Below are 20461 nucleotides of genomic sequence, written 5' to 3'. Positions count from 1 at the left end.
ACTCCCAAGCCCTGGAATGGTAGATTCCAGTTTGGACTTGTTCATCATTACATGGAACTCCCCTGTCTCAACAATACTAACTTGGAAAGACACAGGGCTGTGGTCTGGCAGTTCCCCATAAAGGGAAAAAAGAAAAATAAGAGAACAGTTAGCCAAGGCTCAAGAAAATATCGAAGTGGAAACAATTACTTTAGACGAAGAAACACATACATTTTAATGAGGGTATCATGTCATAAAGATATTCCTCAAATACAGTCTCAATAAATTGACTAAGATTTTATTTTACCATTGGCAATGAGGAATCTGCCTATGTCACACGTTTCAAAAGTGTTGAAAATTTTAATAAGTAAAATAAAAGTTCAAAATTCTGAAGGGGCTTGACAGAGTAGACATTGAGAGGTTGCGGGGGATCTAGAACCGGGGAGGGGGGCTTGCATACTCTCAGGATAAGAAGTTGATCACTTAGAACTAGGACAAGGAGAAATCTATTCACTCAGAGGGCTGTGGATCTTTGGAATTCTCTACTCCCGAGAGTTGCAGATGTTCCGTTGCGAATATATTCAAGGTTGAGATCATCAAATTTTTGCTCTTTCCGAAAATCAAGAGATATGGGGAGCAGTCAGGAAAGTGGGCCTGAGGCAGAAGATCAGTCATGATCATATTGAATGGTGAATTTGCACATATTCCTCATGTTCAATGTGCAGCATTTATGTAAATGTGAACTTGAAAGGAAGAGGAAAACAAGGAAAAGTTGAAATATTTTAATAAATCTTTTGTGGTCAAAATAAAGCTGTTTGGTGTCATTGTAATGATAAGGCCACTAGTTTTCTATTTTAAGCAGAAATGAAGGAAAAGGGAATCACAATGTACAATCCTGAGAATATTGATAGATAGCCCCAAGACATTTCAACTAAAATCAAAAGGTGGGTAAGCATAATTAGACCAAGGGTTAGATATGTGGCTTTATGCTTGAAAAGGAAAAAAATTACCAGACTACAGGAAAAGAGCAAGGAGTGGGACTAACTGGAAACTCTTTCATAGAACTGGTACAGGTGTGGCAGGTTGAATGGCTTTATTCTATGCTGTAGGATTGTAATCTCATGCAAGGTTCCCACTTAAGGGACAAGGGGAGGGCACAAACTAGTTCTACCAGCCTTCCCATTGCTGACCCGCTTCCAGAGACAACCACTGCAAAGTATGCATACGTGGGCAACACGTGAAGGCAGGAATCAACTTGAACAATGTGTAGTCAAATACCCTGCCAACACCAACTTAGTCCATACATGAGTAAGTGCAAGTTGGGCTGCTGCCATTCAAGAAATTATACCACAGCAAGAGTTGGTGAAGGAAAAAAATTTACAAAGGATGGAAAGTAGACTGGAAAAAACTCAGCTCAAATTCAAATCACAATAAGTTCCTGTTGTGTGTTGTGCTCAAGTTCTTCTACTTTTTGAAAGTAGACACCTAACATTTGGAATAGTCAAACTTGCATCATTTGTCAGAAAGATGTCTGAAACTTTTGCAAAGCCTTACCTTTAGAGCATCTGCCATGGTGTCAACTTGTTCGTTTAGTACATTCTCTGACTCCTTGTACGACAGACACGTGAACTGATATTCCTCTGGATCAAAAGCATCTGCACCTTGCTGCTCCACGTCACTCTCTACCCCTTCATAATAGGTACTCATATCACCCTGATCTTCCTCCTCAGAGTCTCCATTATATTCGTCATTACTGTCAGAACTCTGGCTATTCATATCCACCGACATGGTCACGGCTGTGAGAATTCACCACAAACTTTACCAAACCCAACAAGGTGCCGTATTTACAAAGAGTCAGCGGTCACTTCCACTCTTCATCTGTCTTATGAATGACTGGGGGGAAAAAAATCAAAAACCATCAAATTATTAAAGAATGGAAGTTACCCATAACAACAAAAAACTGATTTCCTTTCCTCTTCTCCTGAAAGCATTGCTCTGTGCTGAGATATGGTTCCACAAGTCCTTCATCTAACCCTCACTCAACTCCTCAATCTTCTAATCCAAAGGAGTAAATAAATTTGCAAACACAGTACAATACACACAGTAGATCAATGAGGATAGTTGCATGCCTCATGCAAGATGATCATTTTGTAGGATCAAAATCTCTAACTTCATTTCTTAATTAAATTTAGAGAGATTATTAGTTGATTACAAACCTTAGAATGAGTCATGGGTTTAAGTCCGGCTCCAGAGACTTCAGCAGGTGATCTATGTACACTTCAGTGCCGTGCTGAAGGAGCGCTGCACTGTCTGAGACCTTATCTGCCTGATCAGATCGATGTTAATGATCACATGGTACTAACTGAAAAGCAAACAATTCTAGTTTCTTGGCCAACATTCTAGTTTCTTGGCCAACATTCATCCCATAACCAACAACAGAAACAGGTTACCTGGTCACTCAACTAATTACTTTTTGCGAAGTTGACTGCTATGTTTACTTACCCAATGGTGACTGCTCTTCAAAAAGTAATCTGTGAAAGCACTTCAAGACATCCTGAGGATGTGATGGTGCACTTATAAATTCAAGTTCTGAATAGCACAACTGCATTTATTGGGAAACTAGTTAAGGACATAAGGGAGAAAGGAAGAATACAAAACTATGTTAATAGGATGAGAGATGTGGTAAGGTGGGAGGAGATGGAACATAAACACTGACATGGACCAGTTGGGCCAATAGCCTGTGTCTGTGCTGTAAATAGTTTGTAATGGTCAGCATACATGACAAAAATTCCAATCTTGCTGTAGAAATCCTGTTACAGTGCTCAGAGGCTTTAATCCTTGCTTATTAGCTCTCCAAAGATTAACATACTGCTTGATGTGATTGCAAGCCTTCCATACCATAAAGTCTCATGCGTTATTCATGGTATAGGTTGAGTTAACTGACCTCAAGGCATAGCAGTTTTGAATTCTACAATTGGACTGACTGCTTCTCAGGTTACGGAGAAAGTGATGAAAAATAAAGTTAGCTAGACGTTCTGTTCCTGATCACCATCTGATTATCTTAGTATGAGGCGGCATCAAAGCAAAGACTGGGTTTGGTTGAACACACCCCATGAAATTATTTGGTTTAAATTATTTCACAACTTATTTTAAAAATTTATAAAAACGGAATGGGAAATTCTAGAAAGAAAGGCACTTGCAAAATCAAACATCGAAGATTAATTACAATATATTTAGCTGAGCATGCAAGTTAGTGACAGGAATTTCTGTACAGATTAATGGTGGCTGTGAGAAATTTACGCTCATCTGCACTGGTGAGTTTTCTTCTCTACTGGGATTTCAATAAACGTTATGTGGACAGTGTAGAATTTATACTAATTTAAAACTTGGTGAGAATATATCTATATAACGTTAACTTGAAGGGAGTGTCCAGAGAGTGCATCTCTTCATATTTAACACTCTACCACGACAAGGGTAGCAGACAACTGAGCACAACCTCACCTACAAGCTCCCCTCCGAGCCCCACACAACCTTGACTTGGAACTACATCTCCGTTCCTTCACTGATGTTGGATCTAAAATCTGGAATTCCCTTCCCAGCAGCAATGTGGGTGCACCTATGTCACATGGACTGGAGTGGTTCAAGACAGTAGTTCACCAGCACTTTCTCAGGGAAAATTAGGGATGGGCAGCAAACCAGCAACACCCACATCTCAGGAACAAATCAAAAAAATTTTCACCTGGCACAAGCTCACACATTGCCTCACAGGAAAACGTGAAGATGACATTTTGTTTTTCATGCATGCCAAGGACAGCAACAGCAGTACTGCTACTATTTTCATCTGATGGGAAAAGCCCATAATGGGATGTGTAAGTTGGTCATCCATACAATGGCGTCCTGAGATGCCTCACACAACGATGTGATGTGTTCCATGTTCTGCGACTCATGGCCGCTATTGCACTTCGGTTGACCCTTGCCTTCCACTTATGGAGATGGTGGCTGCATCATCCATGCCCAGTGAAGATTCAGTTCGGCGCTGTTTGCTGAATTCAAGGGAGATCAAAACCAGGAACCTCTGCTGTTGAGTTAATGATACAAAGTTGGTTCATTATTCTGCATGTGCTCCATAAGTCGATCTGGATAGTGGGTTGATATCAGCTGCTGTTATCCAGAAAGGCCCGTGCGATTTTAAGCGTTTTCTTGGTGGATTTTTCAAGTCCTTATGAATGGGAAGGATAGTATTGTTCATGGCTTATTCCGTCTCACTGAGTACAATGGCATTGCAGCAAATGGCAGGTGGGTAAAAATGGAACAGCACAAGGAGTTACTCAGAGTGGACTTAAACACTCCTGACACTGCCCTCGCATCAGCTGTTAGCTGTATGTACACCATCTCTTGTGTGGCAGCAACAAGTCCAGAAGATAGAACAGTGTTCAGCAGCAGAGTAAACCAGGCCCACTATTGCAGTACAAGGTTCTCTGGCTTTGCTTCCCCGTGATGTTCCAGTGTGCTTCCAGGCCAGGGTCACTGTGGTTTTTACTTTATGGCTGGGGTTGACAAGATGAGGTTGATAAGTGAGGCTGCTGTCCAGGATGACACAAGGGTATTCTGGGTGGGAGTCATGAGTACATCATCTTTTGTGGACAGAAACATGGAGTTCATTTCTGGCAATGTTGTTTCTCTCTGGATTGGGGCAGAGGTACCAGGTCCACAAGTTCCAGTATACTCAAGTCACAGGTGAGTGCACCACTCGGTTCCTCTAGTGCCTGTTCGGCAGTATTGATGAACTTCTGGAATTTTGTGCAGGTCATATCTGCCGTGTAGATGTTGAAAAAGGCCAGTGCTTTGGCAAACCATTGTTGAGCTCCCATGTTCGGCTGGGCCTGTCACCAAGATAAACTCAGAACTTATGGTCACTGGTTAGGGTGCTGATAAGCCCAAGTGTTTTGGGGCATAGAATGACTGTTGAAAGCTACAGTTCCAGGCTTTTGCACCAGACAGTGGTATATATCAACAGCAAGTATATAAAGGCAGTTCCAGCCGACAGCTGCTTCTTAATCCCTGCCTCAATGTTTGTGGTGAGTGTAAGGATTGTAGTGATCAGAGCAGCCTCTTATTTCTCTGAAGCCCACCTGCTCGTTTGGGAGAGTAGCTTCTAAAACCAATTTTATCTGGTTAAGGAAAAGCCATTCAACCACCTTGTAGACCATAGACAGATGGGCATTATCGATAGCATTTCGGTTCATGGGCTGGTTTTCCAGGCTTTACTGTGACAATGGCTTTGGAAGGGCACCAAAATTCTGGAATTATTCCAGTATCAAGGACGTTGCAGATAAGCCAATGACAAACTACACATGGTCTCCCTACACGTGCTAGTTCAAGAACTTGCCAATGTCATCAAAATGATGACTAAATGGCTGAAAGCAGCCTCTTGATCCGAAAAGCATGAAAGCAGCAGTAGTATTTGTCTGAACATCATTCGAGTCAAAATTCCCAGTTTTCAATTCACAATTTTTAAGTCACAACTGTCTCCCCTCAACATGCACTTCACTATTGTGCTGAAAATGAGGCATCCCTAGGTCATGTGGTTCGCTGTTCAGCGAAACTGCCCTCCCCCACTTCTCTACCTCCAACCTCAAATGCACGCCTACATTAGTGTGACATTTTCTACTTCTCCACCCTCTTCCCCATCAGCACCCCTATCCCCCCGCCTAAAAATCTTCCCGCAATATGTGAGCGGGACTGGAAACTCAATGCCAAAGCCTCTTCGCTTTTATGTAATATCTGCCAGAAAGCAGTTTGAGAAAGCCTAAATTTCACACAGGACCTTTACATAAGGAAGAGACTTCCATCTAATTGGGGCCATAAATATAAGGTAATCACTAATAAATCCAAAAGGAAATTCAGGAGGAATTCCTTCACCCAGAAAGTGGTTAGAATGGGGAACTCGCTATCACAAGGAGATGTTGAGGTGAACTGCAGACACATTTAAGGGGAAACTAGATAAGCATATGAGGGAAAAAGGAAGGACATGTTGATGGGGGTGAATGAAAAGGGGTGAGTGGAGATTTGCATGGAGCATAAACACCAGAGTGAACCCGGTGGATCAAATAGCACATTTCTGTACTGGTAATACTTCCTAATAAATACTTTGAACGTGGATATCAACATAAAATGTGGCAGAGATAAGAGGTCATTCAAACCGTCCAGCTTTCACTGTTTAGGTCCATGTGCAAGATCCACATTTCCTTTTTTACCTTGGTGTCAAAAATCAAGTACTGATGGCATACCAAACACCTTCAACATGCCATTTATACTACAGGCAGAAAACATGTTTTCAGGGACTTAATGCAGCTGACAACTGATTTTTAGTGTTTATACTTTTTGTCTATCTGTAAAGACATTTCACTGAACCATATGGGTTAGCAAGAGCTCCAGTTTAATCCCTAACTGATCTAAATCGGGCCATTGGTAGCAGCCTGTAACCGGGTGCCAGATTTAGAGAAAAGAACAAAACGTCTGGTTGTCACCCAGTGACCTCAATTGTAAGTGCTTGTGTGTGGGTGCAAGATGAGTGCAGGATCGGACTCAACGGTGATGCTCATCCAGTTGAGCAGTTGGCCAATGATCACCGTTTGGGCTCCTGCTCAAAGAAGGCTGCTCTGCCAGTATACAGGGCAACCTGCACTTGTGCGACACAACCCAGAATGGCGTCAAGCTCTGGGGGAAAATGAAGGAGAATAATGCTGGTACAAAATTAAAACATATTAAAGTAAGGTTGCCCTTTCAGGAGTGTGAAGGATGAAACATGGCAAATAACATTCAGTTAGGTTAATACTGAGTGGTTGAAAATTGAAATTGCATTAATCAGCCTCATTCAACCTTGCACTAATTAATACATTCACACCTCCTGCAATACTTTATCTTGAAATATGTAGCGGAATTAATAAATTACTAACAAGTAAACATTAGTTTAAAATGTATTCCTGGAATTATTAAATTTAGCTGCGCTACCACTGTTTACTGTCTTTCACATTAAACTATAATGCAATCCCAGAACAGGGGATATCATTCTCATAAATATGTCCTGCTCCCAACATTACAACACAGATTAATTTGTTTAATTGGCAACACTTCTTAATACATTTGCTTTGATGACTAGGAGTTCTGTATCGCTGTGCAATAAGCAGTAAAAATGACATATGACTTTAGCATAGCCTAGATTTTTTTCCAAGTATAACCCCAATCTGCAACGGCTGCAAAGGTCATGAATCCAACTCAAGTGTAATTTTTATCTCCTTTTAAGCTCCAACTCGAAACAAATCAAAGCTGGGATAGAACACAAAAACAGAAACAGAAATACCTGGAAAAACTCAGCAGGTCTGGCAGCATTGGCGGAGGAGAGCACAGTTGATGTTTCGAGTTCTGTTGAAGGGTCATGAGGACTCGAAACGTCAACTGTGCTCTCCTCCGCCAATGCTGCCAGACCTGCTGAGTTTTTCCAGGTATTTCTGTTTCTGTTTTTGTTTTGGATTTCCAGCATCCGCAGTTTTTTGCTTTTATAAGCTGGGGTCGAAATTGGAATACATCACTCTCACCTCTCCCTCAGCTTATTTTACACCTCCATTCAATTTTTTCCGGCAAATTGTTAGCCTCCTCTCAATCACTGATTCGTGCTTGTATATGGTTCATGGGTGCCATTTGCTGCTGATAAGAAAGAACTTCTCACATTTCTGCAACATCCTTCACAGTGAAGCATTTTTGAAGTGTACTCACTATTGTAACGCAGGAATGCAGCTACCAGTTTGCACAAAGCAAGCTCCCACAAACGGCAACATGAAAATGACCTGATAGTCTGCTTTAGCGATAAAGGCCATGGGATAAATATTGACCCAGGACAATGGGGGGAACTCTCCTACTCTTGTTTAAAACAGTACAGTGTAATCTTGGCGATGGCATAGTGGTATTGTCGCTAGACTAATAATCCAGAGACCCAGCTCTGGAGACACAGGTTCAAATCCTGTCACGGCAGATGGTGGAATTTGAATTCAATAAAAATTTGGAATTAAAAAACGATGACCATGAAACCATTGTCGATTGTCGTAAAAACCCATCTGGTTCACTAATATCCTTTAGGGAAGGAAATTTGCTGTCCTTACCTGGTGTTGCTCCTTACCTGTGGTTGACTCTTAACTGACCTCAGAACAAGGGCAATTAGGTAATAAATGCTGGCCTAGCCAGCGATGCCCACAACCCATGAATGAATTTTTAAAAATTCACCTGATCAGGGCCTTGATTCAACGCCTCATCCAAAAGATGACATCTCTAGCAGCGCGACATTTCCTCAGTACAACACTGAAGTAACAGCCTAAATGTTGTACTCAAGATTCTGGAGTGGGAGTGGAGCCCACAACCTTCTGACTCAGAGAGTTAGTGCTACTGACTGATCCATGGCTGGTACCATGTTTGAGTGACCATACTTAACTTGAAAGTCTAAACAGCAAGAGCTGACAGGTCACTTTATTCTGGAGGTACATTGGAATCGAGTCTTCCCCAGCTCTCCATGCCACAATAGGCTGCTTGCCAGCAGGGATCACTGGGCTACAATCAGAATGGGAACTGTGGTTTCTCCCATCCCTAGCCCAGAATTTTGAGGCCAAACTTACTGCCACCCTGGCTGACATCTGGCAGTGATACAGGCCAGAGATCAAACCATGAACTTGATCAGTGCCAACTTAGCTAAAGAAGTCCAAATTCACAATTAAAACTTTAGTTAAAAATAGGTAAAACTGCATGATTTTACTGGATCATGCAGCATTAAAGAAAAACAAAAAAGCTAAATACCTCACAACAATACTGCACTAAATACTTCACATGAATATGGGCAGAAATGAGATTACATTGCGTTTCCCAGGATACGGAGTTCCAACCCATTGTGGGAAAGTGCCAAGTAGAGGATAGGCACTTTGCCTCATATGGAAAAGGCGAGAAAGTAAAACACACAAGTGACCAAAAGTTGACACCATCTCACAACAGCTAGTTAGAAAGTCACATCTACACAAGTGCGAGGAACATAGCACCTCGGCAGAGGGAAGAGAACGTGCACTTTAGAGTACGTAGCAAGTACAACTAGTCCACGGCTGTGTTTGTGTTCCAAACCAGCTTCCTCCCAACTCTCATTTCACTTTGTCAGCATTATGTTCTATTCCTCTCACCCTCATACACTTGTCTAATTTCTCCCAAAATGCATCTATACTGTTTGTCTCAATGACTGTATGGTAGCAATCGCTGCAGACTGCCCACTGAGTAAAGATATTTCCAGAGTTCCCAATTGGATTTATTAGTGATCATCTTATACTTATGGGTCCTAGTTGTGGTCTTCCCTGAAAGTCGAAATATCTCCATTTCTACCCTATCAAACCCCTTACGTAATAGTAAAGACCTCTGTCAGGTCACCGCTCAGCCTTCACGCTGTTGGGAAGAATAGACTCTTACATCCAGAGGAGAAAGTAAATGGCAGGGGGAAATTGTATCGAATTAAATTTAATTTTGAAATATAAAATATTACCAATATTTGAGACCACATCTAGAGTACTTTGTACAGTTTTGGTCTCCCTGTTTGATAAAGGTTATAATTGCATTAGAAGCAGTTCAAGGAAGGTTCACTCAACTCATTCCGGGAATGAAAGGAATCTTATTATCTTATGAGGAAAGGTTAAGCAGGTTGAGGCTATACCCATTGGAGTTTAGAAGAATGAGAGGTGATCTTTTTGAAACATGCAAGATACTGAGGGGACTTGACAGGGTGGTTACTGGTGGGGATTTGATAGGGTGGATACCGGGAGGGTGTTTCCTCTTTCGGGGGAAACTAGAACAAGGGGGCACAGTTTAAGAATAAGAGAACTGCCTTTTAAGACGGAGATGAGGAGAAGTTTCTTCTCTCAGAGAACTGTCAGTTATGTGGAATTCTCTTTCCCCAGAAAGTAGTGGGGGCTGGGTCATTGAATATATACAAGGCAGAGTCAAACAGATTTTTGACAGACAAGGGAGTCAAAGGTTATGGGGGCAGACAGGAAAAGTGGAGTTGAGATCAGATCAGCCATGATCTTATCAAACGGCAGAGCAGGCTGAATGGCCTATTCCTGCTCGCAAGTCCTAAGTTCCTGTATAGGGAAGCACAAAACAGCTTACACCCAAGCTGAATTCTTGCAAATATCTCTAAACCTTTTACAAAAGGGATGAAATCTTATTCAAAGGTATTTTTTAGGACCGGAGGCCATGGCTTAGTTAGACTGTGAAACTGTTGGAGCTTGACTAAGTGTTGAATAACCGGTAGACATGCCAGACAACTCAACACTTCCAACAACCATGCACTTATTAAACCTAAAGTGAGCACAATACACTGGGTCATGTAATTAATCAAGCACCTGAAAAAGCAGACAGAAATCCTGTCATGCTTCATGAATCTTGGTGTGCTCAGATTTCAAGCCAGTTCGCAAAATACTCAGAAAATAAACCAATGGCCAAAACTATTCCATGTTTGTCCACGATTGCAATGGCACCAATACCCTGAAGAAAACGTAACTAGTCACATCAATTGCTTGGTCCCCAGCATCCCAGGTGAAACCAGAATCTCAACTAGTATCCGATAGTTGTACAAAACAGGGTGGCAAAACAAGTGCTCTTTTGATGTTGCTTACGTGGTTATCAGTAACGCCCAAATAATGTACAATGTACAGAACTATAAAAACTGAAATTGAGCATGGATAACGTTTAAGTACTGCACAAAGGAAGAAAAACTAGATGTTCAAACAGCCACAAATTGAAAATCTGACGGCTGTATTAAACTCGACACTCAGTAAGTTGAACCACTCTAGGCCAATAATCGACAAACCCAACAGAAGAAGAACCGTAAAATCTAAACAGCAGGGTACGCGAAAGAAAAAGTTACACTCAAGCTGTACTCTACTCTGGTCAGACTGTATTTTGGTATTTATGGCAGAGAAACACCCGAGTCTTCTACTTTCTTGTGAAAAAAGCCTCAATGCTTTTGTCATCTCAAAAGACCAATGCTCTCCTAGCCAGCCTCCCATTCTCTACAACCTTCAACTCACTCAAAACTCTGCAGCCATTCCATTCATCCATCATGCTGGTTTTGTCCACATACATTAGGTCCAAGTTGCCCAATGTCTCACATTTAAAACTCTTATCCTTGTGTTTAAATCCCTTCATGGTCTTGCTCCTCTCAGCCTCTAACCTGCTACGAACCCCCATTCCCACAGCTCCCCACTGCTGTGTCACGTCTCTCAAACACACACCACCCCTTCAACTCGTCCTAGGCAACAGTGCCTTCATTCGCTTAGGGCCCACGCGGTGAATGAAAATGAAAAGGCCCTCGACAAGCATGTATTGAGTTATCTTTTATCAGCAATTAACCTGTGTCAGAGGTAGGGAGGGGAGGGGGGGTGTGATTAAGAAATGAAGGGCAGCTAGAGTTCCGCTTCTGATTGCATTCCCACTTTTCAGTCGGTTGAAATGCAATAACAATATGGAGCTGCAATGCTGTAAGTCAACTAGCTTGACAACACTCATCATGGCTCACACGAAAAGAGTGGCCATTTGGGAAAAGAACTGAGTCAGCGTCATCATCTGTGTTGTATCCCAGTGACCAGGAAAACTTGCAGGAGGGTAATGGTGAAGAAGAAAAGCAAATGGAACGGTGGAAAGGAGGGGTAAAAAAAAAACTATTTCTTAACACATGCTTATTTTCTCCACAAATCAACCATGTCATACTGCATCCAAGATTTATCTTGGAAGATAGCCAGAAACCAGGGACCAAAATCAGATACCAAAGCAAAATTAATTTCCACAAAATTCCTACAAAGCATAGCCTATCAACACTGGCAAAGGATCCCGTCTGAAATGTTAACCTATCTTGCCTCCTTTCAGGCGTTCTTTGTAATATTGTTAACTTATAAATCTGCTGCCTGCCACTCACTTCCTGCACCGATGCAACAGTAAAGAAAGCATTAAAACATCACATTGTTGGGCAGAACACAAGAGACCAGTGACAGAGAAAGCAGTTTTTCTTGCAACAAAGCACTTTCTCTGTCACCCAGCTGAGATTATGCTGAGTTAGATTAATTAATGCTGCTGATATTGCCATCATAAATACTTCCTGACAATGTTTGGTGGCATTATTGCTGGTTATATCATTACTGCTGTAGACATTGTGGGTATTCATGGAATTCTGATTACTGATGATTAGTGGCATCACTGACGTTAACTCTTTTGGTCATGACTAATGCTGGTGCCACTCGACAATATCCAGAGTTCTTTAACACACTTGCATGCATTAGTGCTGTTTGTTACTCTAGTTAATACTGCTAGTTGATACTATTCCTCTATTTAATGTTGCCATCATTCCCCCAACTGCCACTGTTTAGTACAGTGATCAATAATTGATGTTGTTACTCTCAATAACACTGCTATGTTACTACTACTGTGTTAATACTATTGGCACTATTACACTAATTAATGCTACTACTGTGTTAATCTACCAAGCTCCCCCAGGTCAAAATCCTGGAACTCCCTTCCTAACAGCACTGTGGGTGTACCTACGCCACATGGACTGTAGCGGTTCAAGGCAGCAGCTCACCACCACCTTTTCAAGGGCAACTAGGGATGGGCAATAAATGCTGGCCCAGCCACAAAATACTATTGGCACTATTACACTATTAATGTTATTGTATTATTAACAGCATTGGTGACTATTCCAGTTAATAATAACATATTGATGTTATTGATTGTTTATTACTTTGGTTAATCTTAATTACAAATGTTCCTGGTGCTCTGTTATTGTAGTTAATGCAGGTTATTAAAATTATCTTACCACTTAACACTGTAGGTGCCAATTACTCTAGTTAATGTTGAATGCACAAGTTATTGATCTCGTTAAAGCAGGAACCGTTTACTACTCTGGTTACTGGTTTGGCTCTTTGTTATTATAGTTAATGCTGGTTATTAATGATATAGTATCAGTTATCAATACATAGGTGCTTACTACTCTAGGTAATAATGAATAAGGTTGGTTAATCCTGGAACCACTAGTATTGCTGGTTTGGCAACTTGTTATTCTAGTTAATGCTAGTTATTAGTAAGCAGCCCTCTCTCTCTCTCTCTACCACCCCGCGGGGGGATTTGGATGCCCAGCTCTCCACTCTCCCAGGCCCCCGGTGCCCTCTCTCCGCTCCCCCCCTCCCGGGCCCCCGGTGCCCCCCCTCCCGGGCCCCCGGTGCCCCCTCCCCCAGTGCCCCCTCCCGGTGCCCCCTCCCCCCTCCCGGTGCCCCCTCCCCCCTCCCGGGCCCCCGGTGCCCCCTCTCCCATCCCCCACCCTCCCCCGGGCCCCCGGTGCCCTCTCTCCCCTCCCCCCACTCCCGGGCCCCCGGTGCCCTCTCTCCCCTCCCCCGGGCCCCCGGTGCCCTCTCTCCCCTCCCTCCCCCCCCCGGCCCCCGGTGCCCTCTCTCCCCTCCCCCCACTCCCGGGCCCCCGGTGCCCTCTCTCCCCTCCACCGGGCCCCCGGTGCCCTCTCTCCCCTCCCCCACCCCCCCCCGGTGCCCTCTCTCCCCTCCCCCCACTCCCGGGCCCCCGGTGCCCTCTCTCCCCTCCCCCGGGCCCCCGGTGCCCTCTCTCCCCTCCCCCCACTCCCGGGCCCCCGGTGCCCTCTCTCCCCTCCCCCCACTCCCGGGCCCCAGGTGCCCTCTCTCCCCTCCCCCCACTCCCGGGCCCCCGGTGCCCTCTCTCCCCTCCCCCCCCCCCCCGGTGCCCTCTCTCCCCTCCCCCCCCCCCCCCCCCGGTGCCCTCTCTCCCCTCCCCCCCCCCCGGTGCCCTCTCTCCCCTCCCCCACCCCGGGCCCCCGGTGCCCTCTCCTCCCTCTCCCGGGGCCGCACTTACCCGGCTCACTGGGCCCGGGGACCGAGGCGGAGGCCTGGGCGCGGCGAGGTTCCCGCTTGTCTCGCGGCTGCGGCGCGAGGCCTGGACTCCGATTATTTCCCGATTACTCGGATCCGCTGCTGGGGAAACGCAGCACGAGCGGAACTGGCAGGACTTCCACCGTCACTTCCGGGGCACTGCAAACCGGAAGCAGAATGGTGCAGTCAGCCCAGTGACAATCCGGAGTGATGCAGCCTAGAGACAATTCAAAGTGGTGCAGTCAGCCCAGTGACAATCCGGAGTGATGCAGCCCAGTGACAATTCAATGATGCATGCAGTCCAGTGACAATCCAGAGTGATGCATGCAGTCCAGTGACATTCCAGAGTGATGCATGCAGCCCAGTGACAATCCGGAGTGATGCAATCAGCCCAGTGACAATTCAATGTTGCATGCTGCCCAGTGACAATCCAGAGTGATGCATGCAGCCCAGTGACAATCCAGAGTGTTGCATGCTGCCCAGTGACAATTCAAAGTGTTGCATGCTGCCCAGTGACATTCCAGAGTGATGCATGCAGCCCAGTGACAATTCAAAGTGTTGCATGCTGCCCAGTGACAATCCAGAGTGATGCATGCAGCCCAGTGACAATCCAGAGTGATTAAGGCAGCCCAGTGACAATTCCGAGTGATGCATACAGCCAAGTGATAACCTGGAGTGATTAATGCAGCCGGTGACAAATCAGGGTGATGCATGCAGCCCAGTGATAATTTGGAGTGTTTATTGCAGCACAGTGTCAATCAGAATGATGCATGCAACCCAGAGTCAATTCAGAGCGATGCATGCAGCCCAGTATCAATTCGGACAGTAATTCACAGTGACTAATGCAGCCCAGTGTCAATTCAGAGAAATGCATGCAGCACAGTGTCAGCAATTAAGCATTTGACTGAGTGTGGCATCAAGGAGCCCTGGAAAAATTGAAGTCAATGAGTTTCAGGGAGAAAACTCTCCACTGGTTGGAGTCATACCTAGCACAAAGGAAGATAGTTGTGGTTGTTGGAGGCCAATCATCTCAATCCCAGGACATCGTTGCAGGAACTGCTCAGGATAGTGTCCTAGGCCCAACCATATTAAGCTGCTTCATCGATGACCTTCCCTCCATCATAAGTTCAGAAGTGGGGATGTTTGCTGATGATTGTACAATGTTCAGCACCATTCGCGATTCCTCAGACACTGAAGCAGTCCGTGTCCATATGCAGCAAGACCTGGACAACATTCAGGCTTGGGCTGACAAGTGGCAAGTAACATTCGTGCCACACAAGTGCCAGGCAATGACCATCTCCAGCAAGAGAGAATCCAACCGTTTAATGGTATTACCATCACTGAATCCCCTACTATCAACATACTAGGGGATACCATGAACCAGAAACTGAACTGGACCGTCATATAAATACTGTGGCTATAAGAGCAGATCAGAGGCTGGGAATTCTGCAGAGATCAACTCACCTCCTGACTCCCCAAAGCCTGTCCATCATCTACCAGGCACAAGTCAGGAGTTTGATAGAATACACTGTACTTGCCTGGATGCATGCAGCTCCAACAACACACAAGAAGCCTGACACCATCCAGGACATAGCAGTCCACTTGATTAGCACCCCATCCCACCTTAAACATTCACTCCCTCCACCACCAACGTACAGTGTCAGCAGTGTGTATCATCTACAAGATGCACTGCACCAACTCACGAACACTTCTTCGACAACACCTTCCAATCTGCAACCTCAACCACCTAGAAGGACAAGGACAGCAGATGCATGGGAATGCCACAATCTGCAAGTTCCGCTCCAAGCCACATTCCATTCCGACTTGGAATTACATCGCCATTCCTTCAATGTCACTGGATCAAAATCCTGGAACTCTCTTCCCAACAGCAATGTAGATGTACCTACACCAGACGGAGTGGCTCAAGAAGACGGCTCACCACCACCTTCTCAAGGGCAATTAGGGAAGGGCAACAAATGTTGGCCTTGCCAGCGATGCCCAAAACCCATGAAAGAATTTTCAAAAAGGAAACAATGCACGCAGCAGGAGTGTTTTGCATTCAAGTGCCAGGCTCATTGAAGACGGGATATTTGTGGAGCTTCCTACTCCGGTTAATTGTTTAATTGTCCACCGCCAGTCATAACTAGATGTTACAGGACAGAAGGACTTTGATCTGACCCATTAGTTGCGGCATAACTTACCTTTTCTGTTGCATGCTGCTTGAACTCTTGCATGCATGTAGAGCCGTGTTGCTTCACCAGGTTGACACCGCATTTTCAGGTATGCCTGGTGTTGACCCTAGCATGCTCTTCTACACTCCTCATTCAACAAGAGTTGATCCCCTGACTTGATGGTAATTGTAGAGTGAGGGATATACTGTGCCATGAGGTTACAAATTCTGTTGAGATGCAATTCTGCAGCTGATGGCCCTAGCACCTTATGAATGCCCAGCTTTGAGCTGCTAGTTTTGTTGTGAATCCATTCATCACAGTGGTAGTGCCTCAGTGTGAAGATGGGACTTCACAAGTACTGTACTGTTGTTACTCCTGCAAATATTGTCATGATAGATACATCAAAGACAAGAAGATTGGCGGGGTCGAGGTCAAGTAGGATTTTCCCTCACATTGGTTCTCTCAACCTGCATGATGGCCAGTCTTCAGGCCTCAGCCAGCTCCATCAGTACTAATGCTACCGAGCCACTATTGGTGATGGACATCAAAGTCCCGCAACTGGAGTACATTCTGTGTCTATAATGCCTGCAGTGCGCTTCAACATGGAGGAGTACTGATTCATCAGCTGAGCAAGGGCAGTAAGCAGTAATTAGCAGGAGATTTCCTTGCCCACCTTTTACCTGATGCCATGTGACTTTGTGTGCTCCAGAGTGAATGTTGAGCACTGCCAGGGTCTCTCCCTCCTGACTGTATACCACTGTGCCACCCCCTGTGGTGGGCCTGTCCTGCCGTTGGGACAGAACGTCCTCAGGGATGATGTTGGAGGAGTCAGGGCCATTGGCTGAAAATTATAACTTTCTTGGGCTGTTGCTTATCTAGCCCTTGGGACCACTCTCCCAACTTTGCTATAATTCACTAGATTTTAATGAGGATCACATTGCAGGTCGACTGTTGTGTTAATTCCGATACTAAGGTTGGTGCTGGGCTGTCCATCCTTATTATACTTTGTCGTAGCAGCTTGATACAACTGAGTGGCTTGCTAAACCATTTCAGATATTATGGCAAGTGGATGGTAAATGCCAAGCTGCCCAAATCCCAGAGGGAAACTTGAAGCAGCTGCCACAACTATTTGCAATTTGTACTTACTTTGAGATGTGGGCTTTGAATTCAGTAAAAGAAGGCCACCCAGTCATTAGGTTTCTTACAAAACTAAATTAAACCTTTATTAAATAGAAAATGATTTTAAGCACATACATAAGGCCACCAAGTCTTATAGGTTTCTTACAAAACTAAATTAAACTTTTATTAAATAAGAAAAAATGATTTTTAAGCACGTACATAGGTTTACAAATTACTACTATGTTAACTCCTCTCTCCCCTAATTAATCTAACTCCCAGTTACACCTCTGTTAAGGCAAAAGTAAAACACATAGATTTAAACAGACCCAGGCAATGCACACACCCTGGACAGTCAAATTCAAAGTGAGTTCTCTCAGCTTCAGTTCCTTGTAGACAGCAGCTTGAGACTTTTCACACTTTGGTTAGATCTTAAAATGCCTTCCCCTACACACAGCTTCTCTCCTTTATACACATTTTCCCCTTTGAATGCAAATTCCCATTGTTTCACCATGTCTTTGGACTTTAGCTCTCTAATAATAAAAATCTATCATAGGACCAATTTTACCAGTAATCTTTGGGAAAAATAAACACAGTGCTTCTTAACTTCTCATGGCTAGGTGAAACATTTCACCCCCTCTTTTGAATTCAGGCTAGTCTGGTTTAATTAAAATGCAAATGTTCCCTTTACACCTCACATTCTAAAACATCCCCCATGTTTGGCTACTTAACATTTCCAACCTAGCTTATCTTCTGATACATCAAAGCTTTCAGACCAGCTGCCTTTAATTCAGTTAAGTTACCCACACACGTAAACACACAGACATAGACACCGATCCCACAATTCCTCTACTTCACAATAAATTCCAATAACATTATGAAAATTATGATATCTTCCTGACATCCCCCTTCTTATTAAAAAATGAACAGTCATAATTTAAAAATACTGCTTAATTTTCTGAAGCCATCTTACATTACCTCCAATACTTATTACACTATTACATTACCAGATGCATGCATTAACATAACAATATATATATATACAAATCCTTGGTATCAACAGAAATCATTCCAGCCTAATGTCCAGGTTTGAAATGTCCAATTTTCTCTTTCAGCTTCAAACTCTTGACAATGCATCTGCAATCCGATTTTCTCGTCCCGCTACATGTATAATCTGTAGGTTAAATGGTTGCAGCAGTAAACTCCATCTGAATAGTCTTGCACTTCTGTCTCAAAATTTGTCCAGAAACTTGAAAGGATTATGATCTGTATAAACAAAAGTCTCCTTTTCGATCGTTGAATATCTTCTCTGTTGTACATTCAACTTCCATGAAAAAGATCTTATCGGTTTTTCAATTCCAGTGTCATCTTCCTGTAACAGTACAGCCCCAATGCCTATATCGCTTGCATCAATGGCCAACTTGAATTGCTTGGCATAATTGGGTACCGCCAAAACTGGTGTCATAGTTAATACAGTTTTCAAACTGGCAAATGCCATCTGACACTCCAGTGTCCATTGAAACTTCTTGTTCTTTTTAATAATTCTGTCAATGGAGCAACCAGACTACTAAAATTTGGTATTTCCGATAAAACCCACTGATGCCCAGAAATCTTAAAACTTCTCGTTTTGTTGTCAGCTCAGGGAAATCCATGATAGCCTTGACTTTCACATCTCTCGGAGCCACCTTACCATGTCCAATGGTATGGCCTAGATACATAACTTGCACTTTTGCAAATTCACTTTTAGCCAAATTAGCTTCTTGTAATTGCGTAAATAATTTTTCCAGATGTTGTAAACGCTCCTCCCACGTCTGACTGAAAACTATCAAGTAATCAATATAAACAGCACAATTGCTTAGAGCTGCAATTACTTTGTCATTCTTTGAAATGTCGCAGGTGCATTTTTCATACCGAATGGCATGATTTTAAACTGATATAGTCCACTTGAGTTACAAAAGTTTGCTATCTCCTTTGCTCTCTCCGACAACGGTACCAATATCCTTTTAGCAAGTCAATCTTTGTGATAAATTTCAATTGTCCCACTTTCTCAATCTTCCAACCGTGGTATAGGATATGAATTCACTTTACCTCTATAATAATAAAAAATCTATCATAGTACCAATTTTACTAGTAATCTTTGGGAAAAATAAACATACTGTTTCTTAACTTCTCATGGCTAGGTGAAACATTTTATCCCCTCTTTTGAATTCAAGCTAGTCTGGTTTATTTAAAAATGCAAATGTTCCCTTTACACCTCACAATCTAAAACATCCCCCATGTTTACCTACTTAACATTTCAAACTTAGCTTATCTTCTGATGCATCAAAGCCTTCAGACCAGCTGCCTTTAATTCAATTAAGTTCCCCACACACAGACATAGACACAGACCCCACTATTGCTCTATTTTACAATACATTTCAATAACATTTTGAAAATTATTATATCTTCCTGACACAGAGGGCGGTTGAAAATCAACACATTGCTGTGGGTCTGGGGCCACATGTAGGCCAAGTATTGGTGAGTTGAGAGAATCTTAAACCTCTTTCTAAAAATCTAATATTGTCTCAATTGAACATTTAACTGTAAGTGCTGTTTAAATTCTAAGTCTCATCCAAAGGCCTAAACAATAGAAGCTATCCATTGGCACAGCTGACATAGTTAACGAAGGAAACTAGCTCGAACTGGTTTGTTCTTTACCTGGGCTTAGTCCCTTTGCTTCAGAACATATAAATTCAGACATCCTCAGTGTGATGTAATGGAGTGTGAGAGTTTGGTGAGCTGAGGGAGTTCAGTGGTGAGGGGAGGGATGTACCCCCTTTGTTTTAATTTTTGCTATTTTTTTCACCCTGCAGGAATTGGTTCTTGCTCTACTACATGGAAGAAGCTAGCTTTTTAGTGAGTACCAGGTAAGTGGATAAGTCTATTCCTAAGGTTCTAAATAGTGCTGGAATTTGTGGTAAGATTTACAAAATACATAAAAGAAAATAAATAATTGAATAAAATACTTAAGTACTTAATTAAAGTACATAAGGATGGCAGGACAGGGGATGTGTCATGACTGCAGCATGTGGGAGCTCCTGGATGCCAGTGTCATCCAGAGCAACATGTCTACAGTAAGTGTCTCCGCCTTGAGGAACTTAGGCTCAGAGTCATTGGAGGCTGAGCTGCAGACATTGTGTCACATCAGGGAGGGGGAGAGTTACCTGGATGCTTTGTACCAGGTGG

At 43.4% G+C, this 20461-nt stretch overlaps 1 protein-coding gene and 1 long non-coding RNA gene across 2 annotated transcripts in view; one reads left to right on the top strand and one right to left on the bottom strand.

The window, feature by feature from the left end:
- arih2 (ariadne homolog 2 (Drosophila)) overlaps positions 1-14074 on the bottom strand; it is a 72888-nt gene extending 58814 nt beyond the window's left edge. Inside the window, exons 1-2 of the mRNA XM_078543153.1 lie at positions 13933-14074; positions 1534-1872 (exon numbers count right to left, since the gene is read on the bottom strand). Of these exons, the coding sequence (XP_078399279.1) occupies positions 1534-1767 (234 nt within the window). The 5' untranslated portion in view covers positions 1768-1872; positions 13933-14074. The remainder of the gene's footprint in view (positions 1-1533; positions 1873-13932) is intronic.
- Positions 14075-16101: 2027 nt separating this feature from the next.
- Positions 16102-20461, top strand: part of LOC144681513 (uncharacterized) — a 37217-nt gene continuing 32857 nt past the window's right edge. The window contains exons 1-2 of the long non-coding RNA XR_013576790.1: positions 16102-17093; positions 20089-20142. This is a non-coding gene — a long non-coding RNA (uncharacterized LOC144681513). The remainder of the gene's footprint in view (positions 17094-20088; positions 20143-20461) is intronic.

Source organism: Cetorhinus maximus, chromosome 6 (assembly GCF_964194155.1).
Source record: "Cetorhinus maximus chromosome 6, sCetMax3.hap1.1, whole genome shotgun sequence".
Classification (NCBI taxonomy): Eukaryota; Metazoa; Chordata; class Chondrichthyes; order Lamniformes; family Cetorhinidae; genus Cetorhinus; species Cetorhinus maximus.
The sequence above is the reverse complement of the archived record's forward strand: the minus strand, read 5'-3'. Positions and strand labels throughout refer to the sequence as shown.